We start from the raw sequence: 23269 nt of genomic DNA, 5'->3' as shown, positions 1-23269 counted from the left end.
TTGTCTGGAGAATCGATTCCCGTATTCGGTTTTTGAAAATTTTGACGTTTAGAGCACTTTTCAAAAAAACAGTTTCAGTAAATGATTTTTGTATTTTTTTAAGGTAAGATGCTCCATCCTGCATTTTTCGTGAGTCTTTTTGTAACATCTTAGGCTATCTTCTCAAAAATTTTGAACGAAAAAAAATCGTGGGCTCCCCCTCAAATTTGACTTTGAAGCTTAAAAATCAAAAAATCTCATAAAAGTGGAGTGTTTTTTTCTTTCAGTGTATTTTTTTCGGAAAGACCGTCAAATTTCCTACAAGTTTGTCTTTGACCACTTTTTGATACGATGCAACGGCTTCGAGATACAGAAATATTTATATTCCGAATTAAAAAATATTTAAAACACTTACGCCCTTCTCAAATGTCATTATCGTGTGGAACTGGCTCCATATACATAAAAACGGCTTATATAAGCGTAGGATAACATGTCTACAAAGTTTCTTTGAAATCGGACAGGGTTGACAAAAAAGTACCTGAAAAATTCCTGTTTTGGGCTGGAATTGTTCTTTATTTCTTTCTATTTAGTGGATTTTTGTTAAAATTATCCAAGTTAAGCAATTTGAAATGCTCAAATTTGTAATCGGGTAATACTGTAATGTACGATCAGTTGCACAATGAACAGTTTTTTTTATTTTGTTTATTCACTTTTTGGAATTTTAAAGAAAACTAGGATAGGTACTTAAAACATGAGTTTGGAAACTGTTAAAGGGTTTTAAAATATTGGTATCAATGTTGTTTGTATTTATTTATAGATGAGAAGATTGCAATTTACCCCTCAACGAAATATGACGATTCAGCTATCAAAATGACGGGAAATAGCCCATATTTAGCCTGTTGTTTTTATCCTTAAGTCTTTCAAAAAGTATACCATGAGAAAATTTTGGCAATAATTTTTTAAAAGCATTGAAATATTTGAAATTAAATTTTCAATCATCCAAAACCAATTTAATACTGCAATTTGTTGAATAAATCATATTTTTAAACATAAAAATAGACACTAGTTTAAAAATCATTCCATGTTGGAATGGTTCTTCCAAAAGGCCTTTGTGCGGATCGCTCTTTTTTGCCACCTCTAATTTAAAAAAAATGAAATTGACTCGATTATCCGAAGGACTTTGGAACATTTCACTTCTGATAATCGAAGCACTGTTTTTTTAGCTTTTTCTTATTTTTGATTGTTCAGCTACAGTCTGGAGCAGTAAGAGAAAAGGACGGTGATGAAATATTGAGAAAATGCATTTGGTAATGTACCAGGCAAGCAACGACTCAAATTTTACTGAAATTTGGGCGCAGAACTCAAATTGGCCGTTTAAACAAAGAAAAAAAAAACACTGTTTTATGTTTTGCCTTAATCAAGTTTGAGCTGTACTTCATCAACATCTTCTAGAGAATATTGATTTATTATATCTCTGCGTCGATCGGATATACGTCTTCAAAGCACTCAAGAAAGTGTCATCGTCAACGTGTCCCATAAAGTCGTTTCTGATTCGAATATCAATTCCGTTCAACAAGCCGAGGCGAAATTTGAAATTCGATAAACAGGGTTGTTACGGGAGAGTCGAAAAAAAATCCGCGCCAAATCCGCGCTGACCTAAAATCCGAAACCGCGCAAAATCCACGCCATATAAAAAATTATCGCGACCAACATTTAAGAAATTTTATTTTTTGATAAAGAAAAACTAATTCAGAAGGTATTTGATTAAAAAAAAACTCCAAAAGAATGAAAGCAATAAATCCATTTAAAAAAAATCTTCAAGAGACGGTCAAGGCAAGGGTCATGAAAAAAAATCTTCAAAATAGAAAATACAATATATAAAAACCTAAAAATTTAAACCTTAAAATTATAATATGATAAAATTATAAATTTCGGAAGTCTAAATATTCAAAATCTAAGAATTTTTATACAGTTTGTAATCCAAAATCCTCGCTAAAATTTCACTCCGAAAGAAATTTAATTTCCGATATTTAAAATAATGTCTTCTCATAATTTCAAAATCTCTTACATAAAAGGACTTCAAAAATTGTGGAATTCAAGAATTTTTAGAATTTAAGAATTTTAGAATTTAAGAATTTTAGAATTTCAGAATTTTAGAATTTTAGAATTTTAGAATTTTAGAATTTTAGAATTTTAGAATTTTAGAATTTTAGAATTTAACAATTTAACAATTTAGGATTTTAGGATTTTAGAATTTTAGAATTTTAGAATTTATAAGCTTAAGGATACTAAAATCATTTTAGATTTGAGATTTTTTTTTCTATATTGTTTTGAATTTGATATTTTTTAGTTTTAAATTTTGACTTTTTAATTTTGATTTTTTTTTAATCTTCAAATTTTCGACTACCCAATTTTTTTGTATTTTGAATTTCAGATTGCTAAAATTTTGAATTTCGAAATTTCAGATTTTTTAAATTACGATTTTAGAAATTTCGAAAAAAATTAATATGTATTTTGATTTTTTTTTTGTTATTATAAAAACTAATAAAACTATTTTTTTTCGAAATTTTGAATTTTTGAAGCTTTGAATTTGGAATGTTCTGATCGTATTATTTTCGCCAAGAATGTTTGAATTTCGAAAAAAAATATTTCTACCGATTAAATTCCATTCCAAAATTCTAAAGTGGAGGCCAGCTTCTGTTACGTCCAATCAAGCTCATATTTGGAGCCCACCAGAACAAGCCCCAATAATAGTTTTTGTTACACATTGTAATGTCTATATCTTCGGGAAAAGTTTGTAATATTTGATTTACAAAATTAAAAATTTAATAAATCCAGTATCAAATTAAAAATAAATAAGGTTAAAAATCATTACTTAAAACTCAAAAGAAATTAAATATTCAGAGCCGGAGATTTTAAGAAATGACAAGAAGCATATAAAACATAATTTCTACATAATCTTCATCTTCATTTTTCGACGTTTCGTACTAAGAAAATACGAACAAACATTTTCAGAAGAAAATTCAATTAATAAAAATTATGAAATTCTTGCACACAAAGGAAAAAAAACAAATTATCGTAATTCCTGATAATATTTTTCTTAATAACTTGAAAGTAATTCTATCTCTCTCAATTAATTTATTTATCAAAATTGCCATCCGCGCGAGATCCGCGCCTGAGTAAAATTAGCCAGCAAATCCGCGCCAGATCCGCGCTATCCGCGCGAAACGCGCCGTCCGCGCGATCCGCGCCGTCCGTAACAACCCTGGATAAACAAATTTAAAAGTCTACCAGGCAAAGCTTCACAAACCAGTGCAACAACCCCCTCCCTCCATAGCCGGGTCAAGCCTCATTCGAAGGCTAATTTCCATACAAAATAAACATTCGCACCCGTATCTAAATACAGCCATCTAACTGTCCAACCGCGCGCTCGATCTGGTATTTATGCAAATCAATTTTCGCTGCCATGCCGGGTCTCTCCCGGTGACGACGCGACCACATCAGAACCAAACAACATTAAACGTTGATCCCTCATAATACGCACAACAGGTTCTTCTCGTAAAATCTCTCTCGATGCGCAGGTGCTGCTTCCTAATACGATCACCAAAGCTGTATTGATTTATTCTCGTTTTGGTAGATTTACTGTGACCAGTTTTGAACTGGGTTGGACCGCGCAACAGAAGGTGTAAAATGTTATCAACTTTCTTCCCTGGGTCACACAGTCGAGGGATAGCTGTGGCGATACCTTTTGTCAGCCACGTTGTCTAAAGTAGAATGTGACCCTGTAATGTCCGGCTGATTTAAAGAATTGAACTTACTTTTTCATGTTTAAACTATAAAAAGTGCAAGTTTACTTTGGGCCTGCAAGGGTTAAGGGGGAATGCCAACAAAACCGAAAAACAGACCCCTCTCGTATCGTCATCATTAAATCTCGACACGCGTGAACAGGTGAAACGCCGCGCTCGAGGAACCAGCACCGAAATACCAGGGTAAAGGAGAAGCATTCAAACTTCAAGTCTTTTTTTTTGAAAGCAAAACGTGTTTGGAGCGCATAATCGCGCCGAGAGTATGGTGTCCCTTGGCCGGCGAGAAGTTTCAGGCGAATCTTGACCTGGCTTGAGTGGATCGAAACGCGCGGAACGGTTGAAAGAGTTGCAAAGGGGGAAAAAAATAGCTTAGACAATCAATAAAGCAAAATGATTGAACCACTTAAGGTGGGAATAGCCGCTTCAAATATGTTTGGAAGAATCTTATTTGAAATTTGTTGAGTGAAAATTTTATTTTATCCAATTTTTATTGTGTTCAATTGTCCTTATGACCAATTGTTCGTATGACCAATCATCTGTATGTCCAATCGTCCGTTCATATGTCTAATTGCAATTCTTTTCAATCATCCTTTTATTCAATTGTTCCTATGTCCAATCCAATGTCCAATGTCCAATGTCCAATGTCCGTATGTCCAATCGTCTTGATGTCCAATGTCCAATGTCCGTATGTCCAATCGTCTTGATGTCCAATGTCCAATCGTTCGAATGTCCAATGTACAAACGACCGTATTGTCCTTATGTTCAATTGTCCTTATGTCCAATCGTTCGAATGTCCAATCGTCCTTAAGGCCAATGTCCTTATGTCCAATGTCAAATCATCCGAATGTCCAATCGTATTTATGGGAGCGTTCTTTTATTACGTAACGCAGTTGGGGGAGAGGGGGTTGAGGCCGCTCCATACAAAATTTTATAAATTTGTATGGAAATTTTGTTACGGGGGAGGGAGTCTAAAATCCGATTTTCTCAGTTACGTAATAAAAGAACGCTCCCTATATCCAATGTCCAATTGTCCGTATGTCCAATCGTCCTCATATCTAATGTCTAACTGTCCGTATGCCCAAACGACCGTTTTGTCTTAATGTCCAATCGTCCTTATGTCCAATCGTCCTTATGTTCAATCGTCCTTATGTCCAATCGTCCTTATGTCCAATCGTCCTTATGTCCAATCGTCCTTATGTCCAATGTCCAATTGTACGCATTTTTTGAAAAAATATTTAATGTTTCGTACGGATTTTGAAGGGGGATGTCAAAAACTTATTTTGTACCAGTCTTAGTAAATATTTGGAATACAGTCATGCCCCGGTTTTACACTGCCTCTGGTTTTGATTCGATCAGCTGCCTCGGTTAAGCACGGCCCAGTACTTAAGGGGTTACATACATGTAAATTGGCAAAAATGTCAAGGGTTGGTATGAGCAAACACTATTTTTTTAAACTTGTTTTCAGGGCATTAAAATATACATTTTCATCTATTAACAAAATAAATATGAAGACATTTGGATGTACCATTGCTGAGATATGGGTATTTTAAGTTGGCAGTTTAAAAAAACGGGTGCCACGATATCTCAGAACCGTTGACCAAATCGGCTCAAAATTTTGGAGAAGATTCACTAAATAGTTTTTTTCCTGTATTTTGAAAATGCATTGTTTCTCAAAAAATACTCAAAATTATTGTTATTGCAATATGGGTATCAAATGATCGGGATTTTTTCATACATTTCGAAAGTTATAACACAAATGTTTGAAAATGCAGTCCAGACTCGATTATCCGAAGGCCTCGGAAAAATTTCACTTCGGATAATCGAAACTTCGGATAATCGAATCACAAAATTTTTTTTTTTGCATTTTATTATTGATTATTTATTCAAATTTGACTAAAATGGGGTCACAGAACTAGAATTTGATGTTTAAAACAAGAAAAAGAAATAAACGAAAAAAAAAATTGTTCGTGATTTGATTATCCGAAGTCCCATACAAACCTTCGGATAATCGAACTTCGGATAATCAAGTCTGGACTGTACTCAAATTTTTCATAAAACTACGTATTTTTGAAAAAAATACCCACATTTTTTTTTACAATACCCATATTGTATTGTCAAATGATTGGATTTTTTATACATTTCGCATTTAATAACAACATGTTTTTTGAAAATACTAAAAAAATCACAAAACTACGCGTTTTCGAAAAAATACTCAGTTTCAGTATTTTTTCAAATGATTGGGATTTTTCATACATTTCGAATTTAGTATAACTTTTTTTGAAAATAGGTAATCAAAATTTTCATAAAATTACATATTAAAAAAAACACACTCAATATTTCAGCTTTTACAAACGATCAGGATTTTTCGTACATTTCGAATGTTCTTACACAGTTTTTTGAAAATACATAATTTTATTTCAAAACTACGTATTTTAGAAAAAAAATGCTCACAATTTCAGTTTTTTCACAATATGGGTATCAAATGAGCGAGATATATTAATAAATATCGAAAGCTATATATTTTTTTACAATACTCAAAATTTTCACAAAACCACGCATTTTCTAAAAAATACTCAAAATTTCAAAGCTTCAAAATTTATTACATTAGAAATGTTTGAAAAAAATTCGATCATTTGTTACACAACTGAAATTGGAGTGTTTTTTTTTCTCAAAAATACTTAGTTTTGTGAAAATTATGAGTATTTAAAAAAAATGTTTTTATTACATTCCAAATGTATGAAAGTGTCCTGATCATTTCGTGCTTGCCATTTCATTAAGGCACATAACTTTTTTGCACAAGAGTGTGTCCCTTCAACTTCAAAAGTTCCATGAAAATAGAAAAAAATAAATTTTCGTTCAAACTAAGATATATTGGAAACTAACGATGGCAAAACAACTGGACAGGTGTATAATGCATTTTAGAACACTCTTTTCATTAAAATGTAGAAACCATGACTCGCAATTTCAATTTTTAGCCTTTTTTGCCTGAAAATTTTCAGTATTTTCAAAAAAAATGTATGACATTCGAAATGTATGACAAAAACACGATCATTTGATACCCATATTGTAATAACAAATATTTTGAGGTTTTTAGAGTAAAAATTTGCATTTTCAAAATACAGGAAAACTCATTTGCTCTACACCCAAAGGAAAAATATATCTCAAAATCTGCAACATTGGATTTGCTGCAGAAAATGTCACATTTTGTAACATTTTTTGCAGCAAGCCCGTGATCATTTTTGCCCGCGTGTAAAAATTTCAGCGATCTGCAGTTCTCACCAACACATATAATGCTGGCCCGTCCCCGAGCAACACTCCAAAGAGAAGCATATGTTGGTGCTCTTTCACTCACTTTTCATCAAGCGTCCATAGCGCGGTGATAGCGTGTCGGATCAATAACCAAGAAGTTGGTGGTTCAATACTCGTTCTGCTAGGTGTTTTTGTGAAATACAACCAAAAGCCGTCGGTAATGTCGATAATTGTCGGTAACGGGCAAAATGTCATACTCCTATATCGCAAAAAATGCATGAGGACAGATTTCATGCAGATTCTGATATACTTTCATGCCGCCATGCATCACAATCATGCGACTGTCAGTTGGGTGTAACTATCCCACATCTATTAGCTATTTCGAAGGTTATTTTTTGCATTTTTTTTTCCTACTCTGTTCAATTCGTTCTCCTTAGTACCAGTAAACGCTCTCCCTATTTCGAACAAATCAGCTGTTGAAAAGTTAGTCCATATCTCAGCTCAGGATAACAACTGCACCAATGTAATTGTTAAAGTAGGGGTGCCCAACCTTTTGGTCCTGCGGGCCAGATCTAATTGTTTTTGAAGCAGTGGCGGGCCAGAACTAATGTTTAATACAAGTTGAAAAAGTAAACATTTGCTTTTATGAAATTATTTCTTTTAAAGTCAACAAATAAATTAACTAGTGTTGCAAAAAAGATTCATTATTGTTTATTTGAATTATTTTTATTTTGCTTTTTTTGAAATTTTAAAATTATTTGCAGCGATCCTTATCTTTAGTACGACTAATTTACTGTTTAAAATATTTTTTTCACTGCAAAATTGTACTAAAATACATTATTTTTTGCTTGCTCACTTACTCAAATCAAATTTAATTAAGTTCCTCAAAAGAAAAGTTTTAATTTGGAGTAAACACAGTAAAACTGTAAGAAAATTTATTGTCATATTGTGCATAGACAGCATCCAAGTTTTTTTCATTTCACATTTTTACGACATGGGTAATTTTGACTCATTTTTTTTTAAATTAATTCAGCAACTATCAATATAGAAATGACATGAATAAAATTCAAACATAAAGCATTTTTGAATTAAAAAAACAACACTTAAAAATTAAATGCAAAAATATAATGTATCAATTTAAAGTTTTTGAAGCTTATTTTTGTAATTTAGACACCTAATTTATTTATTAAAAATGTAATGATCAACATAAAGGGCCGGTAATAGAACATTTTTAAAAATCCATCGCGGGCCGGATGAAATGACTTCACGGGCCGGACGTTGTGCAGGCCTGTGTTAAAGCAACCTAATAAAATGAAATGAAATTAAAATGCAGGAAAAATACGTATTTTTGTAAAAAAATGATGTTTGATGTTTGCGCTGTGCTTCAGTTATGCACGCCTCGGTTTTGCCATATGTGGTGCTAAACCGAGGCATGACTGTAATTCATTTCTAAATTTAGAAACAACTCTGTAACTTTTCAGCTTGCAAGAAAAGCAACGAAACCGGCGTTGACGATGCATTAAACTGCCAAGCTGTGCGCAAAGGTGTGCTAATCCAGCCCAGAAGGAACAACGCGACGTGCTTCGTGTGGACGATCTATGACCGAGGGCTCACTACCACCGTCGCGTCGTGGCCGTGTCAATCGAGTCAAGTTCAAGGCAGTGGGTTTTCCTGTTTAGAAGAACGCCGCGCGCCCGATGTTGTTCACAGACATCTGGACAATACCTTAGCGGGTGCAACAACCGCTTGGAATCTTTCACGTTGGCCACGTCGCATCCAAGTAGAGTCACTTTTCTCCTTCGGGATTTTCTCGGGAGTTGCAAAACCAGAAATACCTCTCTCCTTCCATGCCAAAAAGAGCCAAGCACACACACTTTTATCGTCGCACAGACACATTAAACTGCGCTGAAAAGCAGTCCATAAAACCAGAATATCTGCAAGATAAATAATACCCCGCAGACGAGACGCGACGCGACGTGTTTTGCAAACGTGGAGCGAGAAATTATGCTTTTGCATGCTCCGAAGCCGGTGTCGGGGTGGTTCCGGGTATGGCGGCAGGAGAGAGGACACGGGACAGGACAACACCTCCGCGGAATTCACTGGATGAAAAGAAACTGAACGAACAACGGCAGATTGTAAATTTACTTTTGCAATATCTACTGAATAGGTGTATGTGCACTTAGCCGGCGACTCACCGGCGAAGCTCGGAATTCAACGGGGAGGTTAATTGGATGGACTATGGGTGGACAATCGGCGAATTGATTGTGCTGGAGGTGGAACTTCAGGTTTGAAGGTTTCTAGTTATTTATTTTATTTTTGTTAATATTCCTCTTGATTTTGTGGATAAGCTTATTTTCACGGAAAATTAATAAACTCTATTCAAAAATAAATACTTTCATAACGCATAAACCTCTCCTGATCCCATGTCCGTTGGACACGTTCAAAAGATAAAACAACTCATAAAAAATCACATAAACCTCGCATCTTATCCACTTGTTTTCGCAACGTCACCCAAAAGGAACAAGAAACAATCAAGAAATCAATTCCGCAGCTTCAAGTTAACAGTTAAAGCTCGCCTCAACCAGACATAAAAAATAACCTTAACCAACAGCAGCACAAACAGCGCCATTAAATGAGTCTTTTTGCGGCTTTGCAAAAATTTACAACAAATTACACCGCTCCTGGCCCCGTTCCAACCCTGTTCCTCCTCGCAACTTCAATTAACGCACACCTCTCCCGACAGAAACCGCTGGTCAAGCCAACGAAGCAACGAAATCAACCTTTTCTTTATGAAAGTCACCGACAAAAGGTTGATGATAAACCTTAATATGGAAATAACTTAAAAAAAAGCTTGGAACTTACCTTGGCGGTGGCCATCGAACTGGAGGTTCTTGAGCAGCAACGACCGATGCAGCGAGTCCAGCGCCAACAGAATTGACGGATTTCTTTCTAGACCAGCATCGGCAGCCTTCCCGGCTTGCTGCTCATCCTCGACCTGGTCGTCTTCTTCGTTGCTGTTGTTGATGGCCTTTTAGGGTCCCCGCCGAATGATGCGCGTTGAAATCGTCGTGCAGGTCGTCGTTGGAGCAAACAGCCCCGGAGAGAACCGGTAAGTAAAGTTCGAAAAAGAAGAGCCAAATAAGAAGTTGCGGCAAAACCGGAATCGTTTGCGAATTCTTCTTGACTTGCGGGGCAATTTTTAAAGGTTTATTGGTAACAGGGTGTCGACTTGAATTGAACTGTTCTTTAATGGATTTATTTACATTGTTTCTGATTATATCACATTATTTTCCATTAGTATAGAACCTGTTAACAGTTTTGGAGTTGCTTTCAACTATATTTTTTTATATTGTTTAGCAATGGATAAAAACGTCACAATTAAAAATCCGGACACATTGTAGAACATCGTTTTTGTATCTGGGAACGAACTATCAACAGTAAATTTTAAGAAAATGCTTGCATTTCTTTTATCAAACCTTCAAAATTACAATGACTTGAAGTGATTTAAATCCCTGACACTGATAAGGCTGATTCGACACTCGTTTTAGCTTAAGAATCGCTCAAAATTACACTAAAATTTTAGTAAACGGCATTTCTTTGGCCTCAAACAAGCTGTTAACAGCAAACCAATCAATACTTTGAATAACAATTTTCTAGGATTTAAAGAATTCAGAAACACATTTTTGGTAAGCTTCCCCGTTTTTGGGACGACATTTTAAGCACACTCATTTTATTTTAATTCAAACAAAATTGGCATCGCCTAGAGCCTCCGAATAAATGAAAGCTGATTTGAAAATTCTCCACATAACACAGTTTAGATAATTTGAAGTGAAGTAAAATGTCCAAATAATTGATGAAGCAAGATGAGGTGTACGGATTTCGAAGATTCTGCAAATTCGAACCATGACGTTATTAGATCAAAGAAGGAAAAAATATTTTAAACAACGTTCAAAATTTTACATAGAAATGGATCTAAAATTTACTAACGTTTAAATAGTTGTTATTTCTATGTAAAAAAAATTGATAATTCAGAGCTGCCTCATAAGGCATAAGCCGTTTTGTTTTTTTTTTTTGCTCAGAATGAAGAGGAAAGCCATACATATAATCATTACATTTCATGGCAAAACAATTAAAATTAAGAATTATAAAAAAAAATCTGTGGTAAAAATATTTTAAACCAAGTTCCAAACAGAAACGATTTAAAAATTCAAGAATCAATAAGGCTGGTACAAATATTTTTAAAAGTTTTTGTCACCCCCCCCCCCCTCCCCCTTCAAAATTGGCCCGAAAAATCAGGGGGCAAAAAAAAATATTTTTACAATAAACTTCAAAATTTCAATGAAAATTCAAGTGCAACCAACTGAAATCAAATTAAAATACATTCTCCTGCGTTTAAAATCATTTTAGCATGTTTGGGTTTATTAAACAATCCTAAGATTTTTTGAAAATTTTCGATGCAAAATCTTTTTTTTCGATACAATTTTTGTTTTTGTCAGATCTTAGATTTTTTGAAAACTAATGATTGCAAAACAACTGAACTAGTGTAAAATGCATTTTAAAACACTTTTTTCATTTAAATGTGAAGACTATGGCTTGTTATTTAAATTTTTATATTTTTTTATTTTTTGCCCCCTCTTGACTTTAGCCAGGGCCGAGGGACAAAAACTTTTTTAAATATTTGCATCGGCCTAAATTCAAAAATAATATTCTTAGCTTCATAAATTGAAAAATTACTAAAAATGTAATATTTAGAATATCGAAAGACAAATCTATAGTACATTTTCAATACTACCTTTGTGCTAAGGGTTTCCTATGCAGCATAGCACAAAATTAAAAATCATAAAAAAAATTCAAGGATTGAATCCTTGGATTTACATATTGAAAAAAAATCAAAAATTTCAAGACTCAAAAATTAAAAAAAAAATAAGAATACAAATATTAAACCATTCAACAATTTAAAAAAAGTTTAAAATAAAAAAAGATTCAGAAATTTCAAAACAGCTAGAAATTGAACAATTCAAAATTCAAAACTCTAAAAGTCAATTATAAGAATTATTTGAACCTACTTTCACGTTTTTCAAGATTTTTCACAAATTTCTAAAGAAAGTAAAACGTAAAAATTTTATAGTTTTAAAAATTTAAAAAGAATTCAAAACTCTAAAAGTCAATTATAAGAATTATTTGAACCTACTTTCACGTTTTTCAAGATTTTTTTCACAAATTTCTAAAGAAAGTAAAACGTAAAAATTTTATAGTTTTAAAAATTTAAAAAGAATTCAAACCCTTAGAATTTGAAAACCTTAAAATTTTCAAATTCATGAATTTTGATTTACGTATACTCAACAATTCAAAAATTGAAATATTTTAAAATGTTAGTGTAATATTCAGAGTTTTTTATAAGGTCCTATAAACATATCTGGAGTTTTTTTAAAGGACCAATAAACGAAATTTTCAGTTTTTGCTTTTGGGTGTTTTCAATACCCTGACTCAAGGCGGTTCTAAAACACCCAAAAAGCAAAAACTGGAAATTTGGTTTATTGGACCTTTTAAAAAAAAACTCCAGATATGAAAGACAATAGCTTATAGCTCGGGTGAGTTTTCAAAAAGCCGTAAGAGCCACTGTGACCTCTGACACTAATTTTCGTTTTTCTCGAAAATGAAACAAAATTTCATTTATTTCAAGTATGAGGCACTTGAAGGACGTGTAGATGAACAATCTCGAGCATTTTTGATATTGGTTTTTCGTAAGTAGGTCGAATACCGATGCAAAAAGGACTTTGTTTACCAATGGCTCTTACGGCTGTTTGAAAACTAATCCGAGATAGGCTCTTTTCAAAAAGACTGTAGGTATGTATTGTATTTAAAAATCTAAGATTTTTGGAATTTTCAAATTGTTATGAATTATACAATTTTTTAAATTTGTAGAAATTGTTTTAGAATTTTTTTAAATGAATTTAGGCTGGTACAAAATTGGCCCGAAAATCAGGGGGCAAACACAATATTTTACAATAACCCCCCTTCAAAAAAAAATCAGGGGCAAAACAATATTTTACAATAAACTTCAAAATTTCAATAAAAATTCAAGTGCAACCAGCTGAAATCAAATTAAAATACATTCTTCTGCGTTTAAAATCATGTTTAGCATGTTTGGGTTTATTAAAAAATCTTAAGATTTTTTGAAAATTTTCGATGCAAAATCTTTTTTTCGATACAATTTTTGTTTTAGTCAGATCTTAGATTTTTTGAAAACTAATGATTGCAAAATAACTGAACTAGTGTAAAATGCATTTCAAAATACTTTTTTCATTTAAATGTGAAGACTATGGCTTGTTATTTAAATTTTTATATTTTTTATTTTTTGCCCCCCCCCCTTGACCTCGGCCAGGGCCGAGGGACAAAAACTTTTTTAAATATTTGCATCGGCCTTAAAGGATTCTAAGAATTTAAGAAGTAGGTAGGTCCTAACATCAAGCTTAAACAGCTAATATTTTTATTTACAACGATAGAGCTTATTTTTTATTTGCCCAACGACAAGGGTTTTAAATTAATTTAAAAAAAACACACAGATTTTTTAAATAGCGAAAAAATGTTTTATATTTTGAATTATTGTTTTTTTTAGTTTTATTTAATAAAAAAATCAAGTTTTTTGAGTATGAGAATTTTGGAATTTGAGTTTTAAATTTTTAATTATTTCTATAACTTTAAATTCTTGCAATTTTTATTTTAATTTTTTTATTTAGAAAAATAATTATGTGTTTAATAAAAATTAAACAAAAAGAATGCGCAACTTTTCTTGATGGCGAATTTTTCAAAATTGTTAAAATTCAATCCAAACTGCAAATGGTATGGAATGTAGTTCCCTAACATTGTATTTAAGCCCATTGAAGTTTGATTATATTCTACAGTTTTTGTGAATACGAGCCGAATAAAAAAAGGAATAGCAAAAAAGGCAAACAATAGGTTAAGCACAAAAATAAACAGCAAAGATATTTTTTGAATTTAGATAAAAGGAATAAATTCTGGAGTTTTTTTTGAAAAGGTCCAATAAACCAAATTTTCAATTTTTGCTTTTTGGGTGTTTTTAGAACCGCCTTGAGTCAGGAATATTCAAAAACACCCAAAAAGAAAAAAATGAAAATTTGATTTATCGGACCTTTAAAAAAAAACTCCAGAAATCTGGATATAAAATAAAATAAAACTGACAAAAAGCGGTTTCCAAAACACCCAAAATGGAAAAAAATAGTTGGTTGTTTATTCTACATAATCAAAAAAACTCTATAAATAAGAAAAGCTTGCTTTAAATTTATATCTACAGTTTGTTTTTTTAAAAAAAGGTCCCATTAACATATAAAACAAAAATAGCATATAAAACAAAAATAGACTTAAAGGAAAAAACTCTAGATATGTTTATAGGACCTTTTCAAATAAAACACTAGCTATGTCTAATTTAATAAAAACGCAATGTTTTGCAGACTTTTTTATGGATAGAATAATTTTTTAAGCAGAAATGAAAAATAAGAAAAAAATATTTGAAAAATATAAATAAATAAAAAATGCGGCAGTCGACACCATGTTACCATTTTTGTAGTTATTCCTTGCTGATCGTTAAAGTCCAGCGCAGCGAGTCCTTCCAGCGAGTTGCGTTGAATCGCTTTGGCCCTTTCACCCTGGAGGGGCCATTCAATTTTGCGTTTCTTCATTCAAACTTCTTTTGCACAACCTTCCTTGCATCTGACATTTTTTCTGGCCAGCTCAAAATCCGTTGATGTTCTAACCTCACTTTATTGATTGGTCTTCTTGTTTATGTTTTCTTATTGCACTGCACCGACTCTTATCAAAAATCATTCACAGAAAAAAATACTTACAATTGCTGAATGCTTCTTCCCAAAAGTTGCATCCATTAATTCACCACAGATTTTTTTAAAACTCGGAACCACCACTAAAAAACCGTTTCACCAAAAAAAAGCCACCGCTCAGCACTAAAACACGGTGTTTACGTCCGCGAATAAGAAGACAACGGCAGCGAAAAAGTCCTTGAGACGGAGCAGCATAAACGCGCGGCGATCGAACGAAGGAGGCACACGGCGAATGAAGAAAAAAAAAACTCGAAAACTTGTTGATGAAATCGATCAGCCAGCAGCGTGTGTGAGCGCGAAAAAGCCACCGGCCTAAGTAGATGCGTGTTTACTCGACCGACGATCGGATTTGAATGAACCGCGAACATGAACGGAGAGAACGCCGAAGAGAGAGAGAAAACGATCAACGTACGAAAACGTCAAAATTTGTTTGTGCCGGTTGCGTGTGTGGTGGTGCGTTCCGGTATTTATACCAGATGGAAATGTCTGCAGAAGGTGAGCACAAAAGTTTGTGGTTGGGCTACAGCGGACCATGAAAAAAATTGCCAAAACTTCAAAGTTTATAGAGTGGATTTAGTTTATTGACAAATTTAAAGCGCAACATAAAGTTAAACCAGTGGTTAAACTTTCTGTCAAACTTCTGTTAAGTTTTCGACGACAGCTGGGAAAGTTTCGCTTTTTGTAACCAGCTCACATCTCTCTTTTTAATTTCTCGATAGATAAATTAAGCTAAACTATTTTCAAAAAAAAAGTTTTGAAGAAAAATCAAATATTTTTAATTGGGTCCTAAAATGAAGCTTAGATTGCTGATATTATTGTTAACAGCGATAAAGCTTGTTTTTCTGAGTACAATGACCCTTTGTATTGCGCGTATCGAGAAAATATCAGTTTTGGTGATTTTCTTGTAGGGGTCTCAAAGATACGAGCGCAAGCGTTTTTCAGATTCATCGCAGCAACCGAGGCAGCAACCGTGTTGATTTCTATTTCCACTTTCCATCACTGTCAATTTATAAAGGTTAAGAAAATAATGTTGGAATTCCGCTGGATGCAGCGGTTCCGGGGCCTTCGCGGTAGGCATGGTCTCCGTACCGGGTCGGATGAACGCACTGTGGCTGGTGATGGCTTTGTCGGGCCGATTTGTCCCTCGTTGGTGAATCGGCGGCACTTGCTATACGAGCCCACACCCGGACCAACGGATGCTAGGTCTACTGATTTAACGAAAGCCAAAAGATCACCAAGCCCGCCGCGAAGGCCATAGAACCGCTGCATCCCCCGGTGACAACATCCCCGGTGGGAAAATGGGAACCTGTCCTGGAGATGAAATTGCACTAGAGACACTCTCAATTCAAATTCCAGAAGTTCTTTATGTTGCATGACGAGTTTATACAGATTTATCAATACGGTTCTGGATGTGGCCACCGGATAGCTTGAAACCGTTTTTTTAATTCCAGGATTCTTCTTAATAAAAATTCTTGGTAAAATAAATGGAATCCGTTTGTCTTTGAATAAACTTAATGAAAATTTAACAAATCAGGATCTCTTGGTGACCCGTACTCTGGTTCGTGAGGGGTGATTTTTCATTTTACATTTTGTTTCTTGGAGAAAAAAAAACAAGTTTTTGTAGTTTGCATGGAACCATGTTTCAAAGGACTACATGCCCTCAGGCAGCTTAACCTTCAAGGTGGGTCCCCTCATGGCATGCCCCGAAGAACGTATGCCTGGGCAGGTTCACCAATGGGGGAAGCCAACCCGACGAAGAAAACAACGCCCGCAGTTCCTCCATTCGACGATACGATACAGCTTGACGCGAAGATCGCAGATTCCGGCATAGGTACGGATGCCAGGTGCCGGATTCCACAGGTCGCAGAACCGTTCCCGTCACCGAACATCATTCAGCTGAAACCTACAAGCAATCGAAAGCCAGCACCAAACGTCCCTACGATTTTTTTTCAGTTTGACAATCTAATGTTTTTAATTTTTTTGTCTAAGCCTACTCTCTTGACTTCTCTATAGGTTTTTCCATTGCGACGGTATCTTTCTGCGGCGATTAATTGAAGCGGAGGATTCTAATTTTTCTCGAAATTATTAATACGACCACAAAGAGTTTAAATTGGATTTTTAAATCAATTTTGAAAAATTTATCTCGCGGTCCTTCTTGACAGAAAAGTTCCTACTTGACGGCTCGTTCCAAGGGGACCATAGTTGACTCATCGAAAAAATGTTGGCTGGTCAAAAAAAAAAATAATTTTTGCATTAAAATGAAAAAAAGTGTTCAGAAATGGAGTTTAATTGTGTTTTTTACAGTTGTACATAAAAATTGACATAGGGCTTTAGTACCCAATTGGCTTTTTGAATGCGTCTGAAAATTACAAAAGTTCAAATAATATTGTAATTCGTTATATTAAAAATTCAGAAGCATCATAACACCTAAACTCCCAAGCTCAAGAAAAAGGGAAAATTTCCACACAAATTTCCCCTTTTTCTCGAGCTTGGGAGTTTAGGTGATAAGAACGCACGCTCACCTCATCTCAAAATGCAAAATCTAGAAATTGTAATGAAAGATTTAGTTTTTTGCTCAAAATAAAGTAAATCAGAAGAAAAAACCTAATAATTATTAAAAATCAATAAATATCCGGCACAAAAAAAATAATAATAAAAGATAAATTTTGTTACTCAAAATACAAATACTTTAAGATTAAATCGACGACATTAAATTAAAATTATGTTTTCAAGCAGAACAGAATTAAAAAAATAGTTTTGAAATATTTACTTAATAAATTTTAAGAGGCAGTATTTGTAGATTCTGCTCGGTTTGTTCTAGAGGTCGTATCGAGTTGCTCCGATTTGGATGAAACTTTCAGCGTTTGTTTGTCTATGCATGAGATGAACTCATGCCAAATATGAGCCCTCTACGACAAAGGGAAGTGGGGAAAACGGGCATTGAAGTTTGAGGTCCAAACACATGAAAAATCTTAAAATTGCTCGCATTTCCGTAAAACTTCATCAATTCCAACTCTTAGATGCATTCGAAAGGTCTTTTGAAGCACTTCAAAATGAGCCATAGACCTCCAGGATTAGTTTAACTTTTTCTCATAGCTTTTGCAAATTACTGTTAAAAATGGACTTTTTTAAAACCTTAATATCTTTTGGCAACAGCCTTCAACACCCATACTCCCATAGGTCAAAAGTTAGGTAATTTCATGGAATATAAGCCTACGGTATTAACTTTTTGGCCAATCGCAGTTTTTCTCATAGTTTTTCGATTTTTCTTGAACAAACATTTTACAACGTTAGTTTTTGCTCTGTAGGCCTCCATAGCGGCACTTTTTGGTCTCAATTTTGACATATTCGGAATCCTCAGAAAATTTTACATTAGATTGAGGTGTTGGAATTTTGAATTTGATTGTAAAAATGCCATTTAGAATTAATTAAAATATTATTTAGAATTTTGTCGGATTAGGGGTAAACAAGTTTTCGCCTACTTGATACAGCATTTGACGTATTGATCATAGGGTAAATAAGATCTATTTCTTTTTTCAAACATGTTTTATTTAATTATTTTTTAAATCAAAATTAAAACTCCAATACTTCAAACTTACGTGAAATTGACCGAGGATTCCGAATATGACAAAATAGAGACCAAAAAGTGCCGTCTTCTCCAATAAAACTCCAATACTTCAAACTTACGTGAAATTGACCGAGGATTCCGAATATGACAAAATTGAGACCAAAAAGTGCCGTCTTCTTGGCCTACAGGGCAAAAACTAACGTTGTAAAATGTTTGTTCTAGAAAAATCGAAAAACTATGAGAAAAACTGCGATTGGCCAAAAAGTTAATACCGTAGGCTTATAGTCCATGAAATTCCCTAACTTTTGACCTATGGGAGTATGGGTGTTGGAGGCTGTTGCCAAAAGTTATTAAGGTTTTAAAAAAATCAATTTTTAACAGTAATTTGCAAAAGCTATGAGAAAAAGTCAAACCAATCCTGGATGTCTATGGCTCATTTTGAAGTGCTTCAAAAGACCTTTCGAATGCATCTAAGAGAGTTGGAATTGATGAAGTTTTACGGAAATGCGAGCAATTTTAAGATTTTTCATGTGTTTTGGACCTCAAACTTCAATGCCCGTTTTACCCCACTTCCTTTGTCGTAGAGGGCTCATATTTGGCATGAGTTCATCTCATGCATAGACAAACAAACGCTGAAAGTTTCATCCAAATCGGAGCACCTCGATACGACCTGTTTCACATCGGTGAAAAACTCGCTCTTAAATTTTTAATTTCAGAAAAACAAAAATATATTTCCAAACATAAAAGTTTAAAATTTCAAATATTTAATAATTTGAAAATTTAAATATTCAATAACTCACAAATTTAAATCCTTGAAAATTCAATAATGTAAAGGTAAGAATTTCTAATATTCTCAAATTTAAAAAAAGTTGTAAACAAAAATTAAACTATTCAATAATCAAAATTTAAAATTTCAAAATATCATTGATTATATGTTTCATAATTCTACAAATAAAAAATTATAAAATTTCAAAAATTAAGATAAAATGAGGAAAATGAATAAATCAAAACATTTAAAACTTCAAAAATTGAAAAATATAGTGATTTCAAAAATTAAAAACAAATCATACTCATTCAATCAACAAATCAAGTGCTTGTCAATTTTTCTATCCGGATAATCGAATCACAACTTTTTTATTCTTTCTAAAAATTTTAGTTCTGAACCTAAAATTAAACTCCAAAATAAATTCAAAGTTGTTTAATTTCAAGCATGTTGCGATGTTGCAAATTGAAGGATTTCTAAAATTTAATAATTTGAGAATTTAAGAATTTAAGAATTTAAGAATTTAAGAATTTAAGAATTTAAGAATTTAAGAATTTAAGAATTTAAGAATTTAAGAATTTAAGAATTTAAGAATTTAAGAATTTAAGAATTTAAGAATTTAAGAATTTAAGAATTTAAGAATTTAAGAATTTAAGAATTTAAGAATTTAAGAATTTAAGAATTTAAGAATTTAAGAATTTAAGAATTTAAGAATTTAAGAATTTAAGAATTTAAGAATTTAAGAATTTAAGAATTTAAGAATTTAAGAATTTAAGAATTTAAGAATTTAAGAATTTAAGAATTTAAGAATTTAAGAATTTAAGAATTTAAGAATTTAAGAATTTAAGAATTTAAGAATTTAAGAATTTAAGAATTTAAGAATTTAAGAATTTAAGAATTTAAGAATTTAAGAATTTAAGAATTTAAGAATTTAAGAATTTAAGAATTTAAGAATTTAAGAATTTAAGAATTTAAGAATTTAAGAATTTAAGAATTTAAGAATTTAAGAATTTAAGAATTTAAGAATTTAAGAATTTAAGAATTTAAGAATTTAAGAATTTAAGAATTTAAGAATTTAAGAATTTAAGAATTTAAGAATTTAAGAATTTAAGAATTTAAGAATTTAAGAATTTAAGAATTTAAGAATTTAAGAATTTAAGAATTTAAGAATTTAAGAATTTAAGAATTTAAGAATTTAAGAATTTAAGAATTTAAGAATTTAAGAATTTAAGAATTTAAGAATTTAAGAATTTAAGAATTTAAGAATTTAAGAATTTAAGAATTTAAGAATTTAAGAATTTAAGAATTTAAGAATTTAAGAATTTAAGAATTTAAGAATTTAAGAATTTAAGAATTTAAGAATTTAAGAATTTAAGAATTTAAGAATTTAAGAATTTAAGAATTTAAGAATTTAAGAATTTAAGAATTTAAGAATTTAAGAATTTAAGAATTTAAGAATTTAAGAATTTAAGAATTTAAGAATTTAAGAATTTAAGAATTTAAGAATTTAAGAATTTAAGAATTTAAGAATTTAAGAATTTAAGAATTTAAGAATTTAAGAATTTAAGAATTTAAGAATTTAAGAATTTAAGAATTTAAGAATTTAAGAATTTAAGAATTTAAGAATTTAAGAATTTAAGAATTTAAGAATTTAAGAATTTAAGAATTTAAGAATTTAAGAATTTAAGAATTTAAGAATTTAAGAATTTAAGAATTTAAGAATTAAGAATTTAAGAATTTAAGAATTTAAGAATTTAAGAATTTAAGAATTTAAGAATTTAAGAATTTAAGAATTTAAGAATTTAAGAATTTAAGAATTTAAGAATTTAAGAATTTAAGAATTTAAGAATTTAAGAATTTAAGAATTTAAGAATTTAAGAATTTAAGAATTTAAGAATTTAAGAATTTAAGAATTTAAGAATTTAAGAATTTAAGAATTTAAGAATTTAAGAATTTAAGAATTTAAGAATTTAAGAATTTAAGAATTTAAGAATTTAAGAATTTAAGAATTTAAGAATTTAAGAATTTAAGAATTTAATTTAACCAATGTCTGTAACGCATCTATTTTATACAACTTGCACAACTTGTCTAATCGACAGCCACCAATCCCTCGAGATTGGTTTTAATCTGTCAAACTGGTTTTGTCAAAATATTTCAGCTGCTGACGAGACGATTGGAATTAAAAAGTTGCTGCTGCTCCGTTCCAGAATAAAAAACCGTAATTTCAATCAAAATTACTTCTGATTTCGGTTAATATCTTGTAAATTACAATAATCCTCAGGCACGCGGAAATGGAAGCCGACTTTGAGCCGCTAGAGCCATCACTTCGGAACATCATCGATCAGAAAAGCTTAAAATGGATCTTCGTCGGTGGCAAGGGCGGAGTAGGAAAGACCACATGCAGCTGCAGCTTAGCGGTCCAGCTGGCCAAGGACCGGGAATCGGTGCTGATCATCTCGACCGATCCGGCGCACAACATTAGCGACGCCTTCGACCAGAAGTTCACCAAAGTCCCGAGCAAGGTGAACGGGTTCGACAATTTGTTCGCGATGGAAATTGATCCGAACGTCGGCTTGAACGAACTTCCCGATGAGTACTTTGAGGGTGAGAACTCGGCGATGAAGCTGAGCAAGGGCGTCTTCCAGGAGATCATCGGTGCGCTGCCCGGAATCGACGAGGCGATGAGTTACGCCGAAGTCATGAAGCTGGTCAAGGCGATGAACTTTTCGACGGTGGTGTTCGATACGGCTCCGACCGGGCACACGCTGCGGCTGCTTTCGTTCCCGCAGGTCGTGGAGAAGGGACTGGGCAAGCTGCTGCGGCTGAAGATGAAGCTGGCACCGTTCATCTCGCAGATGGGATCGCTGTTTGGGATGCAGGATTTCAACGCGGACACGCTGACGGGTGAGTGACTTTGATTCTACTTTTTGCAACTGGACAGAAAGTTAACTCGATTGTTTCACCCTTCCCCCCTTCAGGCAAGCTCGAGGAAATGCTCACCATCATCCGGCAGGTGAACGAACAGTTCCGCAACCCGGACCAAACCACCTTCGTGTGCGTTTGCATCGCCGAGTTCCTCTCGCTGTACGAAACCGAGCGGCTCGTCCAGGAGCTGACCAAGTGCGGCATCGACACGCACAACATCATCGTGAACCAGCTGCTGTTCCGGCGCGAAGGCCAGGCCCCGTGCGCCATGTGTTCGGCCCGGTACAAGGTGCAGGGCAAGTACCTGGACCAGATTGCCGATTTGTACGAGGATTTCCACGTGGTGAAGCTGCCCCTGCTGGACAAGGAGGTGCGCGGCGCGGAAAAGGTGAAAAAGTTTTCGGTGAACCTGATCGAACCGTACTCGCCGGAAAAGGCGGCGGCGGAGGCGGTGGCGGAGGAGGAAGAGGAGGGAACTTCGAAGTAAATTGAGTGTGTGTGTGGGGAAATTTGGTTAGGATTGTCGAGCTTGGGACACACATAATATATATTTTGTAACATTTCATCGTGGTTAGATCTAGAGGCTCGCTTGGGACAGAGACCTTTTTTTAGGTTTGAGGAATTTTGCAGACTGATCGTCTTTGAAGTTTTTCGACAGGTGAGAAGCAGTTTATTTACCTAGGTAGACGTTATTGAACAACATTACATTGTTTGGTTGGTTTTAAGAAAGTTTTCCGATAGCTAAGTTAACTTTTATTTCTTATGGAATGTAGCATCTCTGTCACATGATCGAGAGAATGAAATAAATCTTGTCTATCAAAAAATATATAATTTGTTGTTTTAATACCGTAAACCGGGGTGACTTTGATAGGATTTCAATTTGTTTTTAGAATATTTTCCAACAGGTAAGGTTTTTCTCAAGATTATTAATTTTAAAACATGTACTGGGGTAGGCCACACAAAGTCCATGCACTATTTTGGAAAAAAAGTTTTTTTCAATAGTGTTTAGAAAAATAGTTACGTTAAAAATTCTTGGTTTTAATTCCGGGGTGACTTTGATAGTCATAGTTTTTCTTGTTAAAATCATATTTAAGATGTTCAAACTTTACTTGTACGTTAAATG

The 23269-nt window shown here is 33.2% G+C and overlaps 2 protein-coding genes across 2 annotated transcripts in view; one reads left to right on the top strand and one right to left on the bottom strand.

Moving 5' to 3' along the window:
* LOC6037311 overlaps positions 1 to 15263 on the bottom strand; it is a 69560-nt gene extending 54297 nt beyond the window's left edge. Inside the window, exons 1-2 of the mRNA XM_038259606.1 lie at positions 14900 to 15263; positions 9897 to 10062 (exon numbers count right to left, since the gene is read on the bottom strand). Coding sequence (XP_038115534.1) covers positions 9897 to 10062; positions 14900 to 14935 — 202 coding nt within the window. The 5' untranslated portion in view covers positions 14936 to 15263. The remainder of the gene's footprint in view (positions 1 to 9896; positions 10063 to 14899) is intronic.
* Positions 15264 to 21301: 6038 nt separating this feature from the next.
* Positions 21302 to 22974, top strand: LOC6037313 (ATPase ASNA1 homolog). The gene is made up of 3 exons (XM_001847187.2): positions 21302 to 21439; positions 21503 to 22125; positions 22200 to 22974. The coding sequence occupies exons 2-3, from the start codon at positions 21513 to 21515 to the stop codon at positions 22631 to 22633; spliced, it is 1047 nt and encodes a 348-aa protein (XP_001847239.1). The 5' UTR covers positions 21302 to 21439; positions 21503 to 21512; the 3' UTR covers positions 22634 to 22974.
* Positions 22975 to 23269: the final 295 nt, after the last annotated feature.

The sequence above is a fragment of the Culex quinquefasciatus genome, chromosome 3 (assembly GCF_015732765.1).
Source record: "Culex quinquefasciatus strain JHB chromosome 3, VPISU_Cqui_1.0_pri_paternal, whole genome shotgun sequence".
NCBI lineage: Eukaryota > Metazoa > Arthropoda > Insecta > Diptera > Culicidae > Culex > Culex quinquefasciatus.
Note: the sequence above shows the minus strand (reverse complement) of the source record. Positions and strands in the feature narration are given on the sequence as shown.

Coding starts and splice junctions, on each gene's coding strand:
- LOC6037313 (XM_001847187.2), top strand. CDS start 21,513: ATGGAAGCCGACTTTGAGCCGCTAGAGCCATCACTTCGGAACATCATC. Junction 22,126..22,199: donor CAACGCGGACACGCTGACGG/GTGAGTGACTTT, acceptor TCCCCCCTTCAG/GCAAGCTCGAGGAAATGCTC.